General features: G+C 46.6%; 1 protein-coding gene across 1 annotated transcript in view; it reads left to right on the top strand.

Annotated features, from left to right (window-relative positions):
• Positions 1 to 25770, top strand: part of smtlb (somatolactin beta) — an 80110-nt gene that overhangs the window by 37789 nt on the left and 16551 nt on the right. The window contains exons 4-5 of the mRNA XM_070892815.1: positions 12519 to 12626; positions 25309 to 25488. Coding sequence (XP_070748916.1) covers positions 12519 to 12626; positions 25309 to 25488 — 288 coding nt within the window. The remainder of the gene's footprint in view (positions 1 to 12518; positions 12627 to 25308; positions 25489 to 25770) is intronic.

Raw genomic sequence — 25770 nt, 5'->3', positions numbered from 1 at the left:
AGAATTGCAATTTTTAAGATACTCCAAAAAAATCTAGTTGCTCAAAAAAAAACCGGAGCAACTCCTGGGGAAACTTGGGCTCCAGATTCCTGCATTTTCCCGATACCCCTTGATGTCTTTTGTGTCTAGAAATCTATCTATCTCCCTCTTAAATATATTCAGTGACTTTGCCTCCACAGCCTTCTGTGGTAGAGAATTCCACAGGTTCACCACCCTCTGAGTGAAAAGATTTCTCTTCATCGCTGTCATGTATTCAAACAGCATTGTAACCCATGTATAATCTAACCTAAGTTGTACACTGTGAGAACAATGACCACTAGGTGGGAGACACTCCTAACCTGGACCTTCAGATATAAAAGGGGAAGCTCCACCCACCTTCATCACTTGAGTGCTAAGGAATAAAGGACAGGTCACAGACTGACCTTCTCTCAAGCATGGACCACGTGTACATTTATTCTGTATAGTAAGGACGTATCAATGGCGACGAGAAACTGGGATATAAACCACGCGAGCATGGCCACTAGCAGAACAGATGAGAGGTACTGTGTTAAGGAATGGTTGGGACAAAGATTCATCATTGTTAAAGCAGCACACAGTTCTCCAGGCAGACAAGGGCAGTCGGGCATGCCCCAACATATAGTCGAACCCAGAGGGGGAGTTCGACAGAGACAATGGCAAGCTGAATGGCGATTCACGCCATTGCAAGGGACAATGCGGCCAGTAATGGGGCCATCAACACCTGTTAATGGCGCATTCAAGGGCAGTCACAGGGGCAGTCAGGGACGATCGACTGGCAAGGGACCTTTTGTTTCAAACAACAGCTCATGTTGGAAGCATGGAGGCACACACTCAGCCGAAGTTTGCAGAGATGAGCAAAATACTTGCAGAAATTGCAGAAGTGAACGCTGGGAGAAATCGCTGGAAGCTGAAGTTCAGCAAGTTCATGTGGAGCGCGTATACAGTTCATACACCAGGACGCCACCGATAATGATGAAAGTGCTCCTCAATGGCATCCCAGTATCAATGGAGCTAGACACGGGGGCCAGCCAGTCCCTGATGGGTATCAAATAGTTCGAAAAGTTGTGGGCGTCCACAGCCAGGAGGTCAAAATTATCGCCGATTGATGCACAGCTACGAACTTGCACAAAGCAGATCATTCCGGTGCTAGGCAGCGCCACGGTAGTCGTGACCTACAAAGATTCGGAGAACAGGTTGCCACTCTGGATTGTCCCAGGGGACGGTCCCGCACTACTGGGGAGGAGTTGGCTTGCTGTCATGAATTGGAAATGGGGCGATGTCAATGCAATTTTCTCTGTGGAGCGAGTATCATGCTCACAGATCCTGGACAAATTTGACTCATTATTTCAACTCGGCATCGGCACTTTCATGGGGGCCAAGGTAGTGATTCATATAAACCCGGATGCCAGGCCAGTACACCACAAGGCTAGAGCAGTGCCGTATGTGATGCGGAAAAAGATAGAAGGCGAATTGGACCGCCTGCTGAGGGAAGGCATCATCTCGCCAGTCGAATTCAGTGACTGGGCGAGCCCGATCGTGCCAGTGCTCAAGGCGGATGGGTCGGTCAGGATATGTGGTGATTACAAGGCCACCATCAATCGGGTGTTACTCCAAGACCAGTACCCGCTACCGAGAGCAGAGGACCTCTTTGCGACGCTATCCGGTGGAAAACTTCTTTCAAAATTGGACCTGACCTCAGTTTACATGACCCAGGAGCTGGCAAGTGAGTCGAAGAAGCTGACCACCATTACGACACATGGGATTGTTTGAGTACAACAGATGTCCATTTGGGTATCGCTCGGCCGCCGCGATCTTCCAACGAAATATGGAAAGCCTCCTCACGTCAATTCTCGGGGTGGTGGTTTTTCAGGACGACATCCTCATCACGGGTTACGATACTGAAGAACACCTCCACAACCTGGAGGAGGTGCTATGCAGACTGGACTGGTTAGGGCTGCGACTGAAAAAGGCGAAGTGAGTTTTCCTTGCTCCAGAGGTAGAATTCCTGGGGATGAGGGTAGCAGCAGACGGGATCAGCCCGACTGCGTCCAAGACGGAAGCAATCTAGAGAGCACCCAGACCCCGTAACAGGACGGAGCTGCGTTCGTTCCTGGGGCTCCTGAACTATTTTGGTAACTTTCTTCCCAAATTGAGCATGCTGCGAGAGCCGCTACACGTGCTCCTACGCAAAGGTCACGAATGGATCTGGGGAGACAGACAGGAAAGGGCTTTTAATAGAGCACGCAATTTTTTATGTTCCAACATTCTGTTAGCACTATACGACCCATGTAAGAAACTTGTGTTAACGTGCGATGCGTCGTCCTATGGTGTCGGTGTGTGTTGCAGCATGTCAACATCAAGGGTCAGATACAGGCAGTAGCTTATGCCTCCAGGAGTCTGTCCCAGGCAGAAAGGGGTTACGGGATGGAAGAAAAGGAGGCGCTCGCATGTGTATATGCTGTAAAGAAAATGCACCAGTACATGTTTGGCAGGAAATTTGAGCTGGAGACAGATCACAAACCCCTAACATCCCTTTTGGCCGACAACAAGGCCATAAATGCACACGCATCGGCCCGCATACAGAGGTGGGCACTCACGTTAGCCGCCTATGACTATACAATTTGGCACAGACCGGGCACCGAAAACTGCGCCGATGCACTCAGCAGGCTCCCACTAGCCACCACTGAGGGGGCTACCGAGCATGCTGCTGACAGCCCATCAGATTAATGTCTGGCAAATAGAGACCCGCTATTGTCTCTAGTCAAGAAATGTGTCCTGAATGGGGACTGGGCAGCCACGTACAGGGCATGCCCTGAGGAATTTAAACCATTTCACAGGCGCAGGGATGAACTCTCGATTCAGGCCGATTGCCTACTGTGGGGAAACCGCGTAGTCATGCCCCAGATGGGCAGAGAGGTGTTCATCAGAGAACTCCACAATGAGCATCCGGGCATTGTCATGATGAAGGCATTTGCCAGGTCACACGTTTGGTGGCCAGGGATAGCCGCAGATCTGGAACTTTGTGTTCGCAGGTGCAACACGTGTGCCCAGCTGGGCAATGCGCCCAGGGAAGCCCCCCTTAGCCCCTGGCCATGGCCCTTGGTCACACATCCATGTGGACTACGCAGGTCCTTTCATGGGAAAAATGTTTTTGGTTGTAGTAGACGCCTACTCCAAATGGATCGAGTGTGTCATTTTAAATTCAAGCACAGTGTCTGCCACGGTAGAAAGTCTATGGGCAATGTTCGCCGCCCACGGTCTACCGGATGTCTTGGTCAGCGACAATGGCCCATGCTTCACAAGCACTGAATTCCAGGACTTCATGGCAGGCAATGGAGTTAACCATGTCAGAAGGTCACCGTTCAAACCGGCCTCAAACTGCCAGGCAGAATGAGCAGTGCAGATAATCAAACAGGGGATGCTCAGAATCCAAGGGGGTTCCCTACAAACCCGCTTACCACGCCTCCTGTTGGCCTATAGATCCCGACCACACTCGATCACAAGGGTTCTACCCACAGAGCTGCTAATGAAAAGGACGCTCAAAACCCGGCTATCCCTTATACACCTCACCATGAAAGAAATTGTCGTGAGCAGGCACCAGCCACAATATGACTACCATGATAGGAATGCGAGGGCGCGATGTATTGATGTAAATGATCCTGTTTTTGACCTCAAATACGCTGCAGGGCCCAAATGGCTCGCAGGCACTGTGATTGCCAAAGAGGGAAATAGGATTCTGGTAGTTAAACTTACCAATGGAAAAATCTGCCGCAAACACGTGGATCAAACAAAAAGGAGGTTCAGCAACCCCATAGAAGAAGCAAAGGAAGAACACGATGTAGAGGTCACTCCAGCACAAGTGACCGAACACCGGAACCAAAGGGAGGAGAGCCCAATCACTGTGGGCAGTCTGGATAGGCCTGAGGCACCGCAAACAGCAGACACTCAGGCCAGCGCCCAACAACCGGAGCCCCAACTCAGGCACTCTACAAGAGAGCGTAAACCACCAGAGAGACTCAACCTGTGATCCCAATAAGACTTTGGGGGGGAGCTGATGTCATGTATTCAACAAGCATTGTAACCCATATAAAATCTGACCTAAGTTGTACACTGTGAGAACAATGACCACTAGGTGGTGAACTTGTGGGAGACACTCCTAACCTGGACCTTCAGGTGTAAAAGGGGAAGCTCCACCCACCTTCATCACTTGAGTGCTAAGGAATAAAGGACAGGTCACAGACTGACCTTCTCTCAAGCATGGGCCTCGTGTGCATTTATACTGTATAGTAAGGACGTATCAATCGCAGTCCTACATTTCCTACCCCATATCCTGAGACTGTTACCCCTTGCTCTAGATTTCCCAGCTAGGGGAAACATCCTCCCCACATCCAGTCTGTCCAACCCCGTCAGAATTTTATACGTTTCAATGAGATCCCCTCTCATTCTTCTAAACTCTAGTGCATACAGGTCTAGACGACCCAATCTCTCCCTATACGATAGTCCTGTCATCCCAGGAATCTGTTTGGTGAACCTTCGCTACACTCCCTCTATGGCAAGTATATCTTTTCTTAAGTAAGGAGACCAAATCTGCACACAATACTCCAGTCCCACTCTTACCGATCCCAATAGTCATTATATCTGTTCATATTGCTTCAGTTACTGTGCCCAAGATATTATCAGAGCCAGAACGTACCTTCTTTCGTACCCTTTGATGAAATAATTTACAAGTATGTAAACCAATGACATCCAATACTATCATTTCCTTGATTCTCGAGCTGTTGTTGTGCTATCTGACCATCTGCCTGACATCATGTCCCAGATGAAACTTAGCTTCCTGCAGTTCAATATTAACAAAACTGAAGCCATCCTTTTTGGTTTTCCTGGTGTCTCTGTTGCTGATTCCATCAATGTCTTTGGTTGCTTTCTCAGGCTGAGCCAGTTGATGCACAACCTCAGCATTCTGTTCAACCTTGAGCTGAGTTTTTTCCAAACCTTCATCACCTGGAGGAATGATTTCAGATGCTCCTGTTCTCATACAGCTCCGCTGACTACCTGTGCCCTAACAACTCAACTTCAGGGTCTGTGTCCTCATTTTCAGATCTCAATATAGCCTTACCTCACCCTATTCTGGTAATCGTCTGCAGACATACTGTTATGTATGTACTTTTGGGATCACTAGATGGCGTCACTGTTGGAGGCCATTGGGCTGCATGCACGTGTGTGCAGCCTGTAATGTCTGTAAGCTTGTAATGCTTGTAGCTCCACACTGTGGATGTGACGTATTGTGTACTGCAACTGTATAGTTAATCATTAAACAGAACAGGCTTTCCGGAGAGTTCCGAGAGAGCAGCCTGCATGTTAGGAGCTGTGTGTGCTGTGTTCTGTGAAGATATCACATTTGGCAGCGAGATGGGAGATTTTTTGGATGTTTAAAGCTTAAATTTTGTTGGTGAAGAATTCAGCCAGCCGACAGAAGATTTTGGAAATTTCTGTCTTTGAAAAAAAAGCTACAAAATCCGAGGTAAAAAAACAACACATGGTGTGAACCACTAGAGATTAAAAATGGCAGGTTTAATCGGATATTTGGGTGACTATAGACACGACCAGGAACATTTTAAAGTGTATGTGGATCAGCTAGAAATGTATTTCACTGCAAATAACATAATCTAAGTTCCAGACAATGCAGTCCAGAACCGGGCTGTATTAGAACGTAAGAAAGTGATCTTCTTAACAGTGGCAGGTCCGGTATTATACGAAACCCTTGTAAATCTGCTTGTGCCTGACGAGCCAAAGGACACAATGCTTAAAGAGATTTTAATGAAGCTGGAGCAACACTACAACCCCAAACCGTTAGAAATTGCTGAAAGCTAGCGTTTCGAGATTCAGAATCAAAAGGCGGATGAAAATATTGCTGATTACATCATAGCATTAAAAAAAGCTATCGATGCACTGTAATTTTGGAAACTTTCAAAACCGAGCATTACGGGATCGTTTTGTTTGTGGGGTGAAAAATGATGCGATCAGAAGGAAGTTATTGACGACAGATGATTTAACTTTTGAGATTGCTTGTCAGACAGCGAGGTCGATGAGCATGGCTGAACAATATTCCCGAGAATTAAATAATGATTATGGTCGTCAGTCAATCGAGGTAAATCACCTGCAAGTTCAAAGTAAAAGACGGGCATGGCCGAAAGTCTCAGACACTGGAAATTCTACCAGAGCACTGAAGTCTTGCTATAGGTGCCTGGGACAACACATTGCTCAAAGTTGTCCATACGTGAAGGCAGAGTGTTTCTTCTGCAGAAAGACTGGGCATCTTGCAAAGGCATGCCGACTGAAGGGTAAATCAGGTTTTTAATGCTATGAGTCCAGCGTTCAAAGCTATGAGTAGAAATCCAAAGAAACTTCATAGCATGGAAGAACAACAACAGGACAAGGAGATGTTAGAGTTATACGTCATCAGGAGCACGAGGTTAATGGACAGCGATTCTGAAAGCATCAAAATCCACATAGATGTTGCGGGATTCAAGATACCAATGGAAATTGACACGGGTGCCTCCGTGAGTGTAGTACGGAGTCACTGTACTGCGACAAATTGCGTGATTTCCAACTGGAGAAATCCAAGATAGAGCTGCGAGGCTACTTGGGAGAGAAAATTCCTGCAGTAGGCTGTATCACCGTACCGGTGAAATATAAAGATCAATTTCAGAACTTGCCTCTAATAGTAGTGAAAGGAGACAAGACTGCTTTACTTGGAAGAAATTGGTTGAGCTCACTGAAGCTGGATTGGAGTAAGCTTTTCTGTGTGGAAGCGAGATTTTCGTCAACGGATGAGGTTATCAAGCAGTATCCGAAGGTGTTCTGCGAAAAGGGCAGTCCGATCCAAGGCTTCAAAGCGAGTGTCAGGTTACAGAAGGATGCTCGATTGGTTTAGAAACATAGAAACATAGAAAATAGGTGCAGGAGTAGGCCATTCGGCCCTTCTAGCCTGCACCGCCATTCAATGAGTTCATGGCTGAACATTCAACTTCAGTACCCCATTCCTGCTTTCTCGCCATACCCCTTGATCCCCCTAGTAGTAAGGACCTCATCTAAGCCACACTACAAGGACAAAGGGTGTTAAAGAAACAAGCCTGAAGGCTTTGTGTCTTAATGCAAGGAGTATCCGTAATAAGGTGGATGAATTAACTGTGCAAATAGATGTTAACAAATATGATGTGATTGGGATTACGGAGACGTGGCTCCAGGATGATCAGGGCTGGGAACTCAACATCCAGGGGTATTCAACATTCAGGAAGGATAGAATAAAAGGAAAAGGAGGTGGGGTAGCATTGCTGGTTAAAGAGGAGATTAATACAATAATTAGGATGACATTAGCTTGAATGATGTGGAATCTATATGGGTAGAGCTGCAGAACATCAAAGGGCAAAAAACGTTAGTGGGAGTTGTCAACAGACCTCTAGCCAGTAGTAGTGATGTTGGGGAGGGCATCAAACAGGAAATTATGGGTGCATGCAATAAGGGTGCAGCAGTTATAATGGGTGACTTTAATATGCACATAGATAGGGCTAACCAAACTGGAAGCAATACGGTAGAAGAGGATTTCCTGGAGTGCATAAGGGATGGTTTTCTAGACCAATTTGTCGAGGAACCAACTAGGGGAGAGGCCATCTTAGACTGGGTGTTTTGTAATGAGAGAGGATTAATTAGCAATCTCATTGTGCGAGGCCCCTTGGGGAAGAGTGACCATAATATGGTGGAATTCTGCATTAGGATGGATAATGAAACAGTTAATTCAGAGACCATGGTACAGAACTTAAAGAAGGGTAACTTTGAAGGTATGAGGCATGAATTGGTTAGGATTGATTGGTGAATGATGCTTGAGGGGTTGACTGTGGATGGGCAATGGCAGACATTTAGAGACCGCATGGATGAACTACAACAATTGTACATTCCTGTCTGGCATAAAAATAAAAAAGCGAAGGTGGCTCAACCGTGGCTATCAAGGGAAATCAGGGATAGTATTAAAGCCAAGGAAGTGGCATACAAATTGGCCAGAAATAGCAGTGAACCCAGAGACTGGGAGAAATTTAGAACTCAGCAGAGGAGGACAAAGGGTTTGATTATGGCAGGGAAAATGGAGTATGAGAAGAAGCTTGCAGGGAACATTAAGACGGATTGCAAAAGATTCTACAGATATGTAAAGAGAAAAAGGTTAGTAAAGACAAATGTTGGTCCCCTGCAGTCAGAATCAGGGGAAGTCATAACGGGGAACAAAGAAATGGCGGACCAATTAAACAATTACTTTGGTTCGGTATTCACTAAGGAGGACACTAACAACATTCCGGATATAAGAAGGGTGAGAGGGTCTAGTAAGGAGGAGGAACTGAGGGAAATCCTTATTAGTCAGGAAATTGTGTTGGGGAAATTGATGGGATTGAAGGCCGATAAATCTCCAGGGCCTGATGGTCTGCATCCCAGAGTACTTAAGGAGGTGGCCTTGGAAATAACGGATGCATTGACAGTCATTTTCCAACATTCCATTGAATCTGGATCAGTTCCTATTGAGTGGAGGGTAGCCAATGTAACCCCACTTTTTACAAAAGGAGGGAGAGAGAAAACACGGAATTATAGACCGGTCAGCCTGACATCGATAGTGGGTAAGATGATGGAATCAATTATTAAGGATGTCATAGCAGCGCATTTGGAAAGAGGTGACATGATAGGTCCAAGTCAGCATGGATTTGTGAAAGGGAAATCATGCTTGACAAATCTTCTGGAATTTTTTGAGGATGTTTCCAGTAGAGTGGACAAGGGAGAACCATTTGATGTGGTATATTTGGACTTTCAGAAGGGTTTCGACAAGGGTCCACACAAGAGATTAATGTGCAAAGTTAAAGCACATGGGATTGGGGGTAGTGTGCTGACATGGATTGAGAAATGGTTGTCAGACAGGAAGCAAAGAGTAGGAGTAAATGGGTACTTTTCAGAATGGCAGGCGGTGACTAGTGGGGTACCGCAAGGTTCTGTGCTGAGGCCCCAGCTGTTTACACTGTATATTAATGATTTAGACGAGGGGATTAAATGTAGTATCTCCAAATTTGCGGATGACACTAAGTTAGGTGGCAGTGTGAGCTGCGAGGAGGATGCTATGAGGCTGCAGAGTGACTTGGATAGGTTAGGTGAGTGGGCAAATGCATGGCAGATGAAGTATAATGTGGATAAATGTGAGGTTGTCCACTTTGGTGGTAAAAACATAGAGACAGACTATTATCTGAATGGTGACAGATTAGGAAAAGGGGAGGTGTAACAAGACCTGGGTGTCATGGTACATCAGTCATTGAAGGTTGGCATGCAGGTACAGCAGGCGGTTAAGAAAGCAAATGGCATGTTGGCCTTCATAGCGAGGGGATTTGAGTACAGGGGCAGGGAGGTGTTGCTACAGTTGTACAGGGCCTTGGTGAGGCCACACCTCGAGTATTGTGTACAGTTTTGGTCTCCTAACCTGAGGAAGGACATTCTTGTATTGAGGGAGTGCAGCGAAGGTTCACCAGACTGATTCCCGGGATGGCGGGACTGACCTATCAAGAAAGACTGGATCAACTGGGCTTGTATTTACTGGAGTTCAGAAGAATGAGATGGGACCTTATTGAAATGTTTAAAATTCTGATGGGTTAAGACAGGTTAGATGCAGGAAGAATGTTCACAATGTTGGGGAAGTCCAGAACCAGGGGTCACAGTCCAAGGATAAGGGGTAAGCCATTTAGGACCAAGATGAGGAGAAACTTCTTCACCCAGAGAGTGGTGAACCTGTGGAATTCTCTGCCACAGAAAGTTGTTGAGGTAAATTTACTAAATATATTCAAAAAGGAGTTAGATGTCGTCCTTACTACTAAGAGGATCAAGGGGTATGGCAAGAAAGCAGGAATGGGGTACTGAAGTTGCATATTCAGTCATGAATTCATTGAATGGCGGTGCAGGCTAGAAGGGCCGAATGGCCTACTCCTGCACCTATATTCTATGTTTCTATGTTTCTATGTACCATATGCACTCAAGGAAAAAGTTGAGCAAGAACTCTAAAGATTAGAGACTGAGAACATTATTTGTAAGATCGATCGATGTAATTGGGCTTCACCCATTGTTGTTGTACCTTAGTCTGATGGTAAGGTAAGATTGTGTGGTGATTATTAGGTAACTGTAAACCAGGTTCGAGAGGGTAATGTCCCCAATACATTGACGAATATAGAAGATTTGTTCACAACACTGACAGGTGGTCAAATCTTCTCAAAACTGGATCTTACGAATGCCTACTTACAGCTTGATCTAGATGAGGAGTCCAAGTCATGTTTGACTATAAATACTCATCTAGGCCTATATCAGTTTAATAGGCTACCGTTTCGAGTGTCTTCCGCCCCTGCCATATTCCAAGGGGTGATGAACCAGATTTTGCAAGGTATTGAAGGGGTTGTATGTTATTTGGATGACATACTCATTTCAGCACCAAATAGGCAAATTCATAATAAAATATTGAATGAAGTCCTCAAACGGCTAGAGAAGCACAGAGTATGAATGTCTGCTCATAAGTGTGAGTTATTTAAAAACTCAGTGGAGTACTTAGGGTACAGAGTAGACAAAGATGATTTACATCCAACCATGGAAAAATTGGATGCAATTCGAAATGCACCCACTCTCAGGAATGTCACTGAACTTTGTTCATTCTTGGGTCTTTTGAACTATTATGGGAAGTTCCTACCAAATTTGGCTACAGTATTACATCCACAGAATTAACTTTTGAAAAAACAGGTCCAGTGGAAGTGGTCAAAAGAATGCGAAACAGCATTCAAGGAGTGTAAAAACAAATTGGTAGTTCACTGTGACATATCTAAGGAAATTAAGCTCTCCATATGGAGTTGGAGCAGTAATCTCTCATGTATTAAGTAGTGGGGAGGAGGGACCAATTGCTTTTGCTTCACGCACTCTCAGTGCCAGTGAGAGAAATTATGCGCAAATTGAAAGGGAAGCTTTGGCATTAATTTTTGGGGTCAAGAAGTTTCACAAATACTTGTATGGTCGTAAATTTACCATCGCTACGGACCATAAGCCCCTAACAGCAATCCTCCATCCTCCATCCAAAGTCCCCAGTTCCAACATTAGCTGCAGCCCGAATGCAGAGATGGGCTTTGATTTTGTCAGCATATACATATGATATTGAATACAGACTTTCAGCTGATCACAGTAATGCTGATGCAATGTCTCGATTGCCTTCCTCGTCACAGGTTACACCTGATAGGGAAGAAGTGTTTTATTTTTCATATATTGATGAACTGCCAGTCACAGCTGAAGAGATTGGTGGAGCAACTAAATGTGACCCAGTCATGTCAAAGAAGTATGAGTATAGTGCAAATGAAAATCAAGGAAATTCCATGGAGGAAAATGTTCCTCAGGATGAGCCTCAAATGAGTGTGAAATCAACACCATGTTTGGAAGGTTCTGTTCGAGAGCGAAGGTATCCTCTTCGAAACAGGAAACAGGTTGTAAAGTTAAATTTGTAAATATGTATAAAAATGAAAATTATTTCTGATGTTTGTTATGATGGCTTTTTCATTAAGGAGGGAGAAGTGTAATGTCTGTAAGCTTGTAATGCTTGTAGCGCCACACTGTGGATGTGGATGTATTGTGTACTGCAACTGTATAGTTAATCATTAAACAGAACAGGCTTTCCGGAGAGTTCCGAGAGAGCAGCCTGCATGTTAGGAGCTGTGTGTACTGTGTTCTGTGAAGATATTGCACAGCGCAAGAATAAAAGGCCAGTCATTTTGTATATTAGTCACTTTAGGCCTTAATAAAGTAGAGCCAAGGTCATATCTCTTGGAGTTAAACAGTACTCAGTCTCACAGTTATTGCATACACAACACATACATTGCAGCCATAACTCACCTTGCCTCTGACCCCAAACTCTGGACTCCAGAGTATTACTTGTCCATCGTTCACTCCACTGAACAATCAGAGACCAATTTCTAAGCCATTACACCCCTTCCATCTAAAATTCTCTAGCAAAATCAATGGCTTCTTCTCCAACTCCTTTCAACAGATTTCTAAAAAGTTGCATCTTCAGCAATACTTTTGATCTCTGCTCCCTCTTAAATTCCTTCACTCCATTTCTACATCCGCCTCTCCCCACTGCAGTCTGAGATGTTCTTCTGCCTGAGGAGTACTCAATATTAATAGAAATGATTCATTCTTGACAGCTGTGCAAGAGCAGATAACTGCAAAATGCACCGCTTATGAATCATTGAGGACAGGGTCCACTAACCAGACCAGCTCCTCAGCTGTTAAGGGAGAACATGTTCCAATAAAATAACTAAAATGGTATCAGCAAAGTACTTGCTCGTCCTCCCTGTTTATTGCTTTCTGTTTCACAGAGATTGAGTCTGAGGGCAGAGGACAGTGAAGAGGTTCTGATAAACTGCCAATCATTAACTGTGGGACTTTTGTTTCAGGAGGAGAGTTTTATCGCTGTCTGTTCCCAGAAAAGGAGAAGGGCTGTGTCTTGCTATGCCAGGGCAATCTCGATGCCTCGATCCAAATCAGAAATACGCCACATTTCGGTAAGGTATTTGATGCTGTATCAGATCTCACCCACCACTCCTTTACACTTCTCATCCATTTGTTAACGTTTAAAAAAGAAAAACTTACATTTATATAGTGCCTTTCACACCCATTGGACATCGCAAAGCACTTTACAGCCAATGAAGTACTTTTGGAGTGAAGTCACTATTGGAATATGGGAAATGCGGCAGCCAATTTGCGCACAGCAAGCTCCCACATACAGTAATGTGATAATGACCAGATAATCAGTTTTTTTGTTATGTTGATTGAGTGATAAATATTGGCCTGAAATCGGGGACAACTCCCCTGCTCTTCTTCGGAATTGTGCAATGGGATCTTTTATGTCCACTAGAGAGAGCAGATGGGGCCTCAGTTTAATGTCTCATCCAAGAGATGGCACCTCCGACAGTGCAGCACTCTCAAGACCGTGGAGTGGGACGTGAACCTTCTGACTCAGAGGTGAGTGTGCTACCCACTGAGCCACAGCTGACACTGCTTTACTTGTGTTAACATTGTGTGCTACTCACAATGAGTGATGTCAGTGTTTGAAAATGGAATCTTTCCTATTTCAGACACCCAGGGCCCAATAATGCATTATGGAGTGCATGAGGTGATAACACTCACAGGGTACCCAGTGTGTTCCATTGCTGGTGGCTTGTGCATAGGACACTAAGGCTGCATACAAGGTTTTTTGTGCTGATGAAAAATATTTGAAATATAGAGCCTCTCCATAATGCAAATGTAGCACTTGCATTATGGGTGCTAAGGCTGAAGCCCTAGTAAAACAAATTGATTTCCCCATCACTTCTCCTGCACCTTTGCCTCCTCTCCCCGATCTGGTCCATGTCCAGACAGAACTATCAGTAGCCCATAGGTAGCCAGCAAATCTTCTCCCAACCTGCCTCACAGTTCATGAGCAATATACCCAGAGCACCGTGGCCCTCAAATCTACTACCAAGCTGATGGTCTACAGATCTGTAGTAATACTCGCCCTCCTGTATGGATCAGAGGCATGGACGATGTATATAAGGCACCTCAAGTCGCTGGAGATATATCACCAATGATGTCTCTGAAAGATCCTGAAAATCCCCTGGGAGGACAGGTGCACCAACATTAGTGTCCTCGTCTCGGCTAACATCCCCAGTAATGAAGCACTGACCACATTCGATCAGCTTCGTTGGGCAGGCCACATAGCTCGCATGCCAGATATGAAGCTATCTAAGCAAATGCTTTATGCGGAGCCCCTTCGTGGCAAACGAGCCAAAGGTAGGCAGCGGAAACGTTACAAGGACACCCTCAAAGCCTCCCTGGTAAAGTGTGACATCACCACTGACATCTGGGAGACCCTGGCCGAAGACCGCCCGAGGTGGAGAAAGTGCATCCGGGAGGGCGTTGAGCTCTTTGAATCTCAACGCAAAGAGCGTGAAGAGGTCAAGCGCAGACAGCGGAAGGAGCCCGCGGCAAACCAGCCCCACCCACTCCTTCCCTCGACGAATGTCTGTCCCACCTGTAACAGGGTCTGTGGCTCTCGTATTGGACTGTTCAGCCACCAAAGAACTCACGTTGGGAGTGGAAGCAAGTCTTCCTCGATTTCGAGGGACTGCCTATGATGATGATGATGATGATGATGATGATGATGACACAGAGCACTACAAAATTATTGATCGCGCCAAACTTTTCTTCTTGGCTGAGGTCTGTTCATTCTTGCTCAGGCACACAGAACACCTGAACAGCACCAATACCGATGGCATGGTGCAAGGGTGGCATCATTGGTCTCCCAGTGCCAGGGTTAAGAATGCCCAGGTCAGGTTCAGCATGAGGCAGTTACAGAGTAAAATTCATTTGACATTCCCAGGTCAAGTTCACTCTGGGTCAGATGCAGAGTTAAACTCCATCAAACAATGCCTTAACTTCAGTGGGCACCCGTTACTGTACCAACATTTTTCCATTTCCCAGCCTCACTGAAGTTCCTAATTATTACTAGTTTTGTGATGTGGACCTATCCCAGCCAAGAGCTGATTACCACTGGTCAAACTCATTTCACATTGGACCCTTACAGCGACAGATAAACAAAATGTTTGTCTCATCATTCCTGGCTGGAATTGAACCCAAGTGCCATTAAACGCATTCCACCATCCACTCTCTGACCTAAAATCATAGAATGAAGGTCAGAATCTTATTGCACAGAATCTTATTGCACATGCCTGTGAAAGAGCAATCCAATTTAGTCCCACACATGAACTTTTGCTGCATAACCCTGAAAAATTAATTCCCTTCAATGACATGTCCAATTACTTTTTGAAAGTTTCTATGTAATCTGCTGCCACTGCCTTGTCAGGCAATGCATTCCAGATCACAACAACCCTCTGTGTGAGAACAGTTCTCCTCATTAACCCTCGAGTTCTTTTGCCAATGATTTTAAATTTGTGGTTACCAACTCGCATGCCAGAGGAAACAGTTTCTCCCTACGTACTCTATCAAAACCCAATGGCGGGCGGAGGGGGGGGGGAATTGGGCTTGACAGCGCACGATTTACGGACACTATAGGTACCCTTAGGGTTCCTAAATGGCGTCTGCGGTGCGCGCGCACACTTGATGCAAAGCGCGCAGAACATCATATTGGTAAGCGCACACGTAACGTCTGTCGGCAGTATGCAGACCAGGCAGATCATGATGTTCGTTTAGAGCACCACATTCCAGGAGGTCGCCAGTGAAATCTGCAGCCACCACTCCCACCTCAGAGCAGGGAAGGACCGCATTGCCAGAAACCGTGATGGTCACCGTGACCATGAACTTTTATGTGCCTGGCTCCTTCCCGGCTGGCTCTGGACATATTAGCAACATGTGGCAGTTTGCAGTGCACTGCTGTGCAAGGGAGCTCACTGAGGCTCTCTATACACGGAGAGATAACTTCATTTCCTTTCCTCTTGCCAGAGAGAAGCAGGAGGAGCAAATACAAGGGTTTGCTCGGATTGCAGGCTTCCCCATGGTGCAGGCTGCCATTGGCTGCACACACATCGCCTTGTGTGTGCCTCATGTCAACCCTGCCGTGTAACTGAACCAAAAGGGGTTCCCCTCCCTTATCATCCAGCTGGTGTGTGACTATAGGCCGAGCATCGTGCGGGCCATGTTCCATTCTGCAGCAGTCTGCTGTGCCAACTGTAGACCAAACCAAACCAAACCAAAGGGTGGCTACTGTGCAAAAAGGCTATCCGCTAATGACATAGCCCATGACTCCAGCCTCCCGCACACGTGCGCAGCATTCATTCACTGAGAGCCATGCTGTCACGAGAAATGTGATAGAGTAGACCATTGGTGTGCTGAAGCAAGGATTCCACTGCCTGGACAGCTCTGGAGGAGCCCTGCAGTACTCAGCGGAGCGGATCTCAGGATTTGTGGTGGTATGCTGCAAGTTCCACAACCTTGCCATGATGGGGGAACAGCTCTTTCCACCACCTCTCAGACGAGAAGCTGAGGAACAAGAAGGAGGAGGAGGAGGAGGCAGAGGAAGGGAAGCTGCAACTTAGAAATTCCCTTTCTTCCCAACTGCACATGAAGAACTAATTCAAGTGCGATACCATTAAACTCAACCCCAATTCCCCATTCACCAACAGTCCCACACTCCTGAACTTCCCTCTTTCACTAACCATCACCTCGTCCTCTTGGCTGCAAAGCAGAAATAAAAGCCAACACAAAATAAATATTCTAAACAAAATATATAAATTAAATCATTCCATATTGCATACAAAATTAAACTAATCACTCTTCTGCATTCCCTTAGTGCCTGTTTTCCGTGTGCCTTTGCCTGTAGTGCTCCTGCGAAATGCAACCCCACATGGCTCTTATTGTATGCATGCTGTGCACATGTGTGCAGGGGCTGCGGACTGGATTCATGAGCCATGTCATCAGCGGACAGCCCTTGCCACCCAGCATCCACCGTTTGGTTTGGTTTACAGCTAGCACAGCGGACTGCTGCAGAATGGAATGCTGCTGAATTTTCAGTAGAGGAGACTGCAGATGGCCTTGGAGGATGACCTCGAGCAGCTCTGGGCCTCGAAGGCCCGGCTGTAGACTGCACCATCTCGGCATGGGCGGCAGCAGTCTGGGATGGTTGGCTGATGGGCAACAGCAAGGGCACTGTTGGAGTGGCAGTGGTGGGATCCTGAGCTAGGACAGCAGGGTCGTGCTCAATGGAGCCACTGCCATTCCCCTGGGGCGATGCCTCAGCAATCCTAATGACCTGTTGGAGGAGAGATTGCTGGACACTGCTATCCGCAGCCAGGTTGGCAATAGTCCAGGCTTTCACTGCAGCCCTCAGATGTGGGTGGCTGCTGCTTGTGCTGCAAATTGAGACATCGGCCATCAGACGCTGCTTCATGGTTGGTGTAATGTATTTGCTTCATGGGTTCTTTGCTTAAGAATTGATAGCAACACATTGCTATTAAGAAATAGTTGAGTTATTATCAAAGATTTAACAATCACACTACACATGACCAGTTCATCCACTAGGTTCACAACTGCACCTCATCGTGGATGACCTAGACCCAACTGACTGGGGTTTTATTGAGTATTGTGAATATCACGTGACTGGCTAAGCCACTCACAATGCAACAGCTCCACAAACCTGTGAGTATACTCACAGGTGCATATATTACAATTGGTTCCACTAGTGTGTTGTTAGAGTTGGCCACCAGTTCCATGCTGGAAAGGATGGTCTTCAAGCTCTGCCCAAAGCCCTGTGCTAAGTTGGTGCTGGACTCCTCCATGCTGCTTGACATTGAACGCAGGCTTTCTGGCTGGTTCCCAATGCACCAAGCATTTTGTTGTGTGTATACCTTTCAGCTTTCTCTCTACCCTGGCCCACTGAAGTCACCTGAGTCCTCTGCAGAAGAACTCATGTGCGAACTCATCCTACAACGAGCTGGCACCTGCACTAGCCTTGCCCCCTGCCGTGGCTGCAGTGTCTCACCACATACATATCCCACCTCTATACTATCTCTAAAGTAAGCACGGTGTCAGTATCTCAGCTGGTGGCTGTGAGTGTGAAATCGAGTGACGGTGTGTCTTCATCTTCGCTCTCTTCTCTGTCTTCTTCCACTACCTGTGCAGGTTCCACTCTGAAAGGAAAAAAGGGCAAGCGTAAGGTTATGGTGCAGGGTGAGGGGAAAGTAAGAAGTGTATGCTTACACCATCAGAAGCTTGTAAGTCAGAAGAGATAGTGGCATGAGGGGAAAATTGGATGTGAAAAACAGGATTAGGTATGGATACCATCATCTTCAATGCATTCAGCCCTGCTGCTGGCCACGGCCTCCACCATGGTTGTTCCCATAAAGGCCAGCACCGTTGTGTTCATACTCTCTTTGTTTGGTACATGAACTCTCACCAGACAGGCATTAGGACCCTGTGGAAGTTATTCACACCTGCTGTAAACATGCTGGTTTATGCAGGATTTGGGACACCATTTTGGGAGTTGTTATAAAGGACACAGTTAAGTTACACTTCTCCTATTTCAGTTAGTCTGTTTATTTACGTACACAACAACCATCTCCTCCAAGGGGGTTAGTCCATGCAGGCAGGCCTCTCCCCCTCTGGTTAGTTCCTGCTGCCTCTGGTTGTGCAAGCTCCTGTTCCCAAAGGACATTCGCGAAACAGTTGGATTTTTAACAACAAAACAGAAGCTTTTATGGTTATTTTTTCCTGCTGTCAACCCACAAATTACCAGATTTATTGAAATAAATCTCACAACTTGTCAAGGATTGTTAGCCCAGTGCCGTGACTACCAGACCACCATACTCATCGAGAGGACTCAGTAAAGCTAGCCAGTGTGAGAGTTGGGCTGATCGGGCTTTTGTGCAAACAGTGTTACTCACTTCCTGTATCTTCCCCCTCAGTTTCCTTGTTGATTGTCCTAAGTACGTAATGTTTAGGAGCTCAACAAGAGTAAGGTGTGGGATATTTGGATCCAAAGTTGGATTTGCAACTGAGTGTGCTTTGTACTAGGAATACTCCTCTGGGTCACACAGAGAAACCTAGAGCCTCCCTTGCCTCAGGCTTCCCTCCTGCTGCGATCACCCTCAGAAACTGCCCCCTCGAGACTTACCTTTACCGGAGACCAACTGCCCGCACGCCAGGGTTTTGTCATTAATACCGAGTTGAGGCACGAGTCAGGCCTAACTTATTTAAATATTACAGCATCTTCCACAGAGAACATATGATTAGAAAATATTGAAGTAACTTCCTCCTTCTTCGCTAAATAGCTCTGCAATAGAATTCACTGTTACCAAAGGTTTCCTGTTTATATACCATGTCTATATTCAGCACATTCCATCCAGACCTCCCCATTTACTCATGGTTTTGTTCAGGAGCACCCTGGTACACTCACAATAAAAGATGAAACTGAGTACTGTGTACAATGTGCAAGTGTGACCTTAGCTCCTTTAATAAGACTCCAGAGTGCAGGTACCGCGTGGGTGGCCTGCTTATATACCATGCTCCCAAGGGATGCTGGGATCTCTTGGGACTCCAACAGGTAGGCCCTCTGGTGGTCAGGTGTTATACAGGTTACAAAGGGTTAAATACATAACATCACTCCCCCGTGAAGTCAACAATACACTTATTTACAAGGTGAGACGATCTGGGGCTTTTCGCTCCCTTGTCGATCGTCTCGGTACAAATGCAGGTGTGAGTTGATCAGTTCTTCACTGGGCAACTGGCCTTGCCGGGCTGCTGGGGATGGTGAGTTCGGCTTCGTGGTCAACCATGATGTCAGTTGCCACTTGTGTATGTGTTGGAGGGTCAAAGTTGGTGGTGTCTTCTTCAGGTTGTTCGTAGCTGTTGCTGAACCTCAATTTGATTTGGTCCAAATGTTGTCTGTACGTTTATCCATTGACCAATTTGACCTGAAACACCCTACTCCCCTCTTTGGCTGTGACCGGGCCAGTGAGCCATTTAGGATCATGTCCATAAGTGAACACAAACACAGGATCATTGATCTCAATATTGCGTGACAAATTTGCGCGGTCATGGTACACACTTTGTTGATGCCGCTTGTCTGCTACGTGATCATGGAGATCAGGGTGGACAAGAGAGAGCCTTGTCTTTAATGCCTTTTTCATGAGCAGTTCGGCTGGGGGAACCCCGGTAAGTGAGTGGGGTCTGGTGCAGTAGCTGAGCAGCACTCGGGACAGCCGGGTCTGCAGGGAGCCACCCGACACACATTTCAAGCTTTGCTTGATGGTCTGAACTGCCCGTTCTACCTGGCCGTTGGATACAGGCTTGAACGGGGCAGATGTGACGTGTTTGATCCCGTTGCAGGTCATGAATTCCTTGAATTCAGCACTGGTGAAGCAGGGCCCATTGTCGCTGACGAGGACATTAGGCAAGCCGTGCATGGCAAACATGGCTCGTCGGCTTTCAATAGTGGCCGTGGATGTGCTTACAGACATTATTGCACATTCAATCCATTTTGAGTAAGCGTTCACGACAACCAAAAACATTTTGCCTAGAAATGGGCCCGCATAGTCCACGTGGATCCTCAACCATGGTTTGGAGGGCCACAACCACAACCACAACCTCAAAGCGGTGCCTTTCTGGGTGCATTGCTCAGCTGAGAGCAAGTGTTGCACTGGCACACGCAGTACTCTAAATTTGAGTCGATGCCGGGCCACCACACATGGGATCTGGCTATGGTTTTCATCATTACAATGCCTGGCTGGGTGCTGTGCAGTTCACATATGAACGTATCTCTCTTTCTTGAGCAAGACCACGCGATTGTCCCACAACTGTCAGTCTGCCTGCAGGGACAATTCGTCTTTGCGCCTGTGGAATGGCTTAATTGCCTCCTGCATCTCCGCTGGGACACCGGACCAGCTCCCATGGAGGACACAGTTTTTTGCCAAAGACAGTAAAGGATCCTGGCTGGTCCAGATCCTGATCTGGCGGGCCGTAACAGGGGACTTTTCTTTCTTGAATGCCTCTATGACATGAGCAAGTCCACTGGCTATGCCATTTCCATCCCGGTGGTAGGCAATGGCAGCCAACTGAGAGCATCTGCGCAGTTCTCTGTGCCCGGTCTGTGGCGGATTACATAGTTGTATGCCGACAGCGTGAGCGCTCATCTTTGGATTCGGGCAGAGGCATTGGTATTAATCCCTTTGCTCTCAGAGAACAGCGGCTTGTGGTCAGTTTCAAGCTCAAACTTGAGGCCAAATAATTACTGGTGCATTTTTTTCACCTTGTAGACGCAAGCCAGAGCCTCTTTTTCAATCATGCTGTAGGCCCTTTCGGCCTTGGACAAACTCCTGAATGCATAAGCGACCGGTTGCAAAATCCCCGATTCGTTAGCCAGTTGTAACATACACCCGACCCCGTATGACGACGCATCGCAAGCTAGCACTAATCGTTTACAAGGGTTATACAAGACACAACAGATTTCTGGCTTTCTTAAAGGCAGCCTCTTGTGAATTCCCCCATACACAGTCATCTCCCTTGCGCAGTCGTGCATGTAGGGGTTCTAGCAGGGTGTTTAACCCAGGTAGGAAATTATTGAAATAGTTAAGGAATTCCAGGAACGACCGCAGCTCCGTCACGTTCTGTGGTCTCGGCGTGTTCTTGATGGCCTCCGACTTGGCGTCAATGGGTCTGATGCCGTCTGCCACGATTCTTCTTCCCAAGAACTCAACCTCCTGCGCCAGGAAAACACACTTTGAGCGTTTCAACCTGAGCCCCACGCGATCCAACCAACTAAGAACCTCTTCCAGATTCTTCAAGTGCTCAATGGTGTCCCGACCTGTAACCAGTATGTCATCCTGGAAGGCCACAGTGCAAGGAACCGACTTTAGCAGGCTCTCCATGTTCCACTGGAAGATTGCCGCGGCCGACCGAATCCCGAACGAGCACCAGTTACAGATGAACAGACCTTTGTACATGTTGATGCAGGTGAGGCCTTTCGAAGACTCCTCCAGCTCCTGCGTCATGTAGGCCGAGGTCAGGACCAGCTTGGTGACATCTTCCCTCCAGCCAGGGTCGCAAATAGGTCGTCTGCCTTGGGGAGCGGGTACTGGTCCTGTACCGAAAAACAGTTAATCGTTATTTTATAGTCCCCACAAATTCTAACTGTGCCATCCGCTTTAACTACCGGGACAATTGGACTAGCCCATTCGTTGAATTCCACCGACGCGATGGTGCCTTTTCGTTGCAGCCTGTCCAGCTCAATTTCCACTTGTGCACGCATCATGTACGGTACCGTCCATGCCTTGTAGTAGATGGGTCGCGTACCAGGAACCAAATGGATCTGCACTTCGCCCCTAAGAAGCTTCCAATGCCTGGCTCGAACAACAATGGGAACTTGCTCAGAACCTGGGCCTACGAGGCGTCGTCGACAGACGAAAGCACTCAGATGTTGTCCCAGTTCCAGCGGATTTTTCCCAGCCAGCTTCTGCCAAACAACGTAGGGCCATCCCCTGGCACAATCCACAGCGGGAGTTCGTGTACTGCTCCATCGTAGGAGACTTTGACTTCTACACTGCCAATTACAGGAATTAGTTCCTTGATGTAAGTCCTTAGTTTGGTGTGAATGGGGCTGAGCTTGGGCCTGTGTGCCTTTTTACCCCACAGTCTGTCGAAGGCTTTTTTACTCATTATGGACTGACTTGCACCGTGTCCAGTTCCATAGATACTGGAATACCATTCAGTTCAACTTTCAACATTATTGGTGGACATTTCGTAGTTTATGTGTGTAACCCGTACACTTCTGCCTCCTCGGTACGACTTTCCAATTCAGCCTGATCCACAGTGGATCGATCTTCCTCTGCAACGTAGAGGTTTGCAGGTTTTGCAGGGTTTGCAGGATTTTCAGCTCACCTGCACATTTGCTGGAGGTGTCCATTGTTCTGCAGCCGTTGCACGCATAGTGCTTGAAGCAGCATTGATGGGGCCTATGATCACCTCTACAATGCCAACTGCCTCGCATTAACGATTGATGGCAGACTCTGGGTCATCTGAGATCGGGCAGCAGCAGACAGCGTATACGTTCTGCCATGTACATTTCTGCTCGAAACCGACGTTACTTTACGCAAAGTACTGGCCGAAACTTCTTTACTCTGCGAAATCTGTTTGGTGCTGTCGCTGAAGGACATAAATGTCTGGGCTATCGTTATGGCTTTACTTAGATTCGGAGTTTCTACAGTCAACAGTTTGCGAAGGATTGTCTCATGGCCAATGCCCAGTACAAAAAAGTCTCTAAGCATTTGTTCTAGGAATCCCTCAAACTCACAATGTCCTGCGAGGCGCCTTAGTTTGGCGACATGTCTTGCCACTTCTTGGCCCTCCGATCGTTTACACGTATCTCACCATCAAAACACTTTCCTTAGGATTTAGGTGCTCCCGGAACAGCGTACACAATTCTTCATAGGATTTCTCTGTTGGTTTACCGGAGCTAGGAGATTCTTCATGAGGCCATAGATTGTTGCCCCACAGACGGTTAGGACCTTCGTTTGGTAGCATTCTCGTCCCCTTCCAGCTCGTTGGCCACGAAGTATTGGTCGAGTCTCTCCACGAAGGCCTCCCAACCGTCCCCTTCTGAGAACTTCTCCAGGATACCGACTGTTCTTTGCATTTTCGCGCTGTTGTTCATTACCTCGTCACCAATTGATACACTGACAATAAAGGATGAAACTGAGTACTGTGTACAATGAGCAAGTGTGACCTTAGCTCCTTTGATAAGACTCCAGAGTGCACCTTGTGGGTGGCCTGCTTATATACCATGCTCCCTAGGGATGCTGGGATCCCTTGGGACTCCAACAGGTGGGCCCTCTGATGGTCAGGTGTTATACAGGTTACAAGGGGTTAAATACATAACACCCCATCCCCTGTTTCTCTGTTGATCTTATTTTGTGTTGTATCTCAGACTCGCACGTACACAGATACACATAAATAAACGTGATTCAACAGCCCTTGACCAGCTGGAGCACCTTATAAAGTAGACCAGCAATGCTAAATTTCTAGCGCAAAGTTTCACTTGTCAGACAGGCATGTCCCCAAAGGAACACATAGATGGAATAGACCATCGGACCAATTGCTCTGTTAACCTAACATAAGAACATGAGAAATAGGAACAGGAGTAGGCCATATGGCACCTCGAGCCTGCTCCGCCATTTAATATGATCATGGCTGATCTGATCATAGACTCAGCTCCACTTCCCCGCCTGCTCCCCATAACCCCTTATCCCCTTATCGTTTAAGAAACGATCTATTTCTGTCTTAAATTTATTCAATGTCCCAGCTTCCACAGCTCTCTGAAGCAGCGAATTCCACAGATTTACAACCCTCTGAGGGAAGAAATTCCTCCTCATCTCAGTTTTAAATGGGCGGCCCCTTATTCTAAGATCATGCCCTCTAGTTCTAGTCTCCCCCATCAGTGGAAACATCCTCTCCGCATCCAGCTTGTCAAACCCCCTCATTATCTTATATGTTTCGATAAAATCACCTCTCATTCTTCTCAATTCCAATGAGTAGAGGCCCAACCTACTCAACCTTTTCTCATAAGTCAACTCCCTCATCCCCAGAATTAACCTAGTGAACCTTCTCTGAACTGCCTCCAAAGCAAGTATAACCTTTCGTAAATATGGAAACCAAAACTGGACGCAGTATTCCAGGTGTGGCCTCACCAATACTCTATACAGCTGTAGCAAGACTTCCCTGCTTTTATACTCCATCCCCTTTGAAATAAAGGCAATGTAATGACAGTCTTACACTAGTGCTGATGATAGGAATCTGAGCTTAATCCCCTGTGGCCTCAGTGTTGTATTTTAGTTGGGTCCTTTCATGTGCTATATAAACCTCAATTTTTGATCAGTCACACCTCACAGTTTTGGCAATGAATATAGGCCCAGAGGCACACGGAGCATCAAACCACTGAGGCCACAGGGGAAGGATGAGGAATAAGCTCAGATTCCTATCATCAGCACTGTCATTACGTTGCCATTTCTTGAGACTATCTCCCTAAACCAGACATTCCACTGTTTTCACTGTCTAACCTGCGAGTTGAACATCAACAACAACAGCTTATATTTATAGAGCGCCTTTAACATAGTAAAATGGCCCAAGGTGCTTCACAGGAGTATTGACATAAAAATTTGACACCGACCCGCATGAGTAGAAATTAGCGCAGGTGACCAACAGCTTGGTCAGAGAGCTATGTTTTAAGGAGTGTCTTGAAGGAGGAAAGAGAGGTAGAGGTTTAGGCAGGGAGTTCCAGAGCTTGGGGCCCAGGCAACAGAAGGCACGGCCACCGATGGTTGAGTGATTATAATCAGGGATGCTCAAGAGGGCAGAATTAGAGGAGCGCAGACATCTCGGGGGGCTTGTGGGGCTGGATGAGATTACAGAGATAGGGAGGGGCGAGGCCATGGAGGGATTTGAAAATAAGGATGAGAATTTTGAAATCGAGGCATTGCTTAACCGGAAACCAATGTAGGTCAGCGAGCTCAGGGGTGATGGGTGAGCGGGACTTGGTGCAAGTTAAGACACGGGCAGCAAAGTTTTGGATCACCTCTAGTTTACGTAGGGTAAAATATATTTTAACAGGGCTAAAAATAAACTTACCTTAATGGAGTGGGTTAAGCTGTACTCGTTCTCAGTGCTAACCGAACATGACGACCTATTTAATAACTCATCTTACAGGATCAATGGCTGCTGCACGCAGTGTTGGTGATGGTCCAGTCCTGGGTTGAACCAGTCCTTTATCTCCACAATAGCTTGGAGCAGAACAACACTGTGCCTCGCTCCCTGGTCAACAGAATCAAGTGGGTGGCAGCCAAACTGCCCAGGTTAGAGAAAGGAATCAACATTTTAATTCAGAAGGTAAGATTACTTTATGAATTATATGTCATTGTGTGTTTGATAGTGCATGTTCGCACGGCATATTAATCCGATTCAATAGTCGCGCTCTGTCAACAAGGGTTGAGCTCACGGGCAGGACAAAGCAAGAAAATAACATGGGCCCACAGCTCTCACTGAGAATGCCTGATCACAGAACCATTCTGTTATTAACATGGAACATGAATGGGAGTTGATTCTTTAATATACTTTAAATTGGAATCCAATCAGGAAAGTAAACAGGGTAGGTTGACTGAATGGTGCAAT

Source organism: Pristiophorus japonicus, chromosome 11, assembly GCF_044704955.1.
Source record: "Pristiophorus japonicus isolate sPriJap1 chromosome 11, sPriJap1.hap1, whole genome shotgun sequence".
Lineage (NCBI taxonomy): Eukaryota > Metazoa > Chordata > Chondrichthyes > Pristiophoridae > Pristiophorus > Pristiophorus japonicus.
This window is presented reverse-complemented; position numbering and strand designations above follow the sequence as displayed.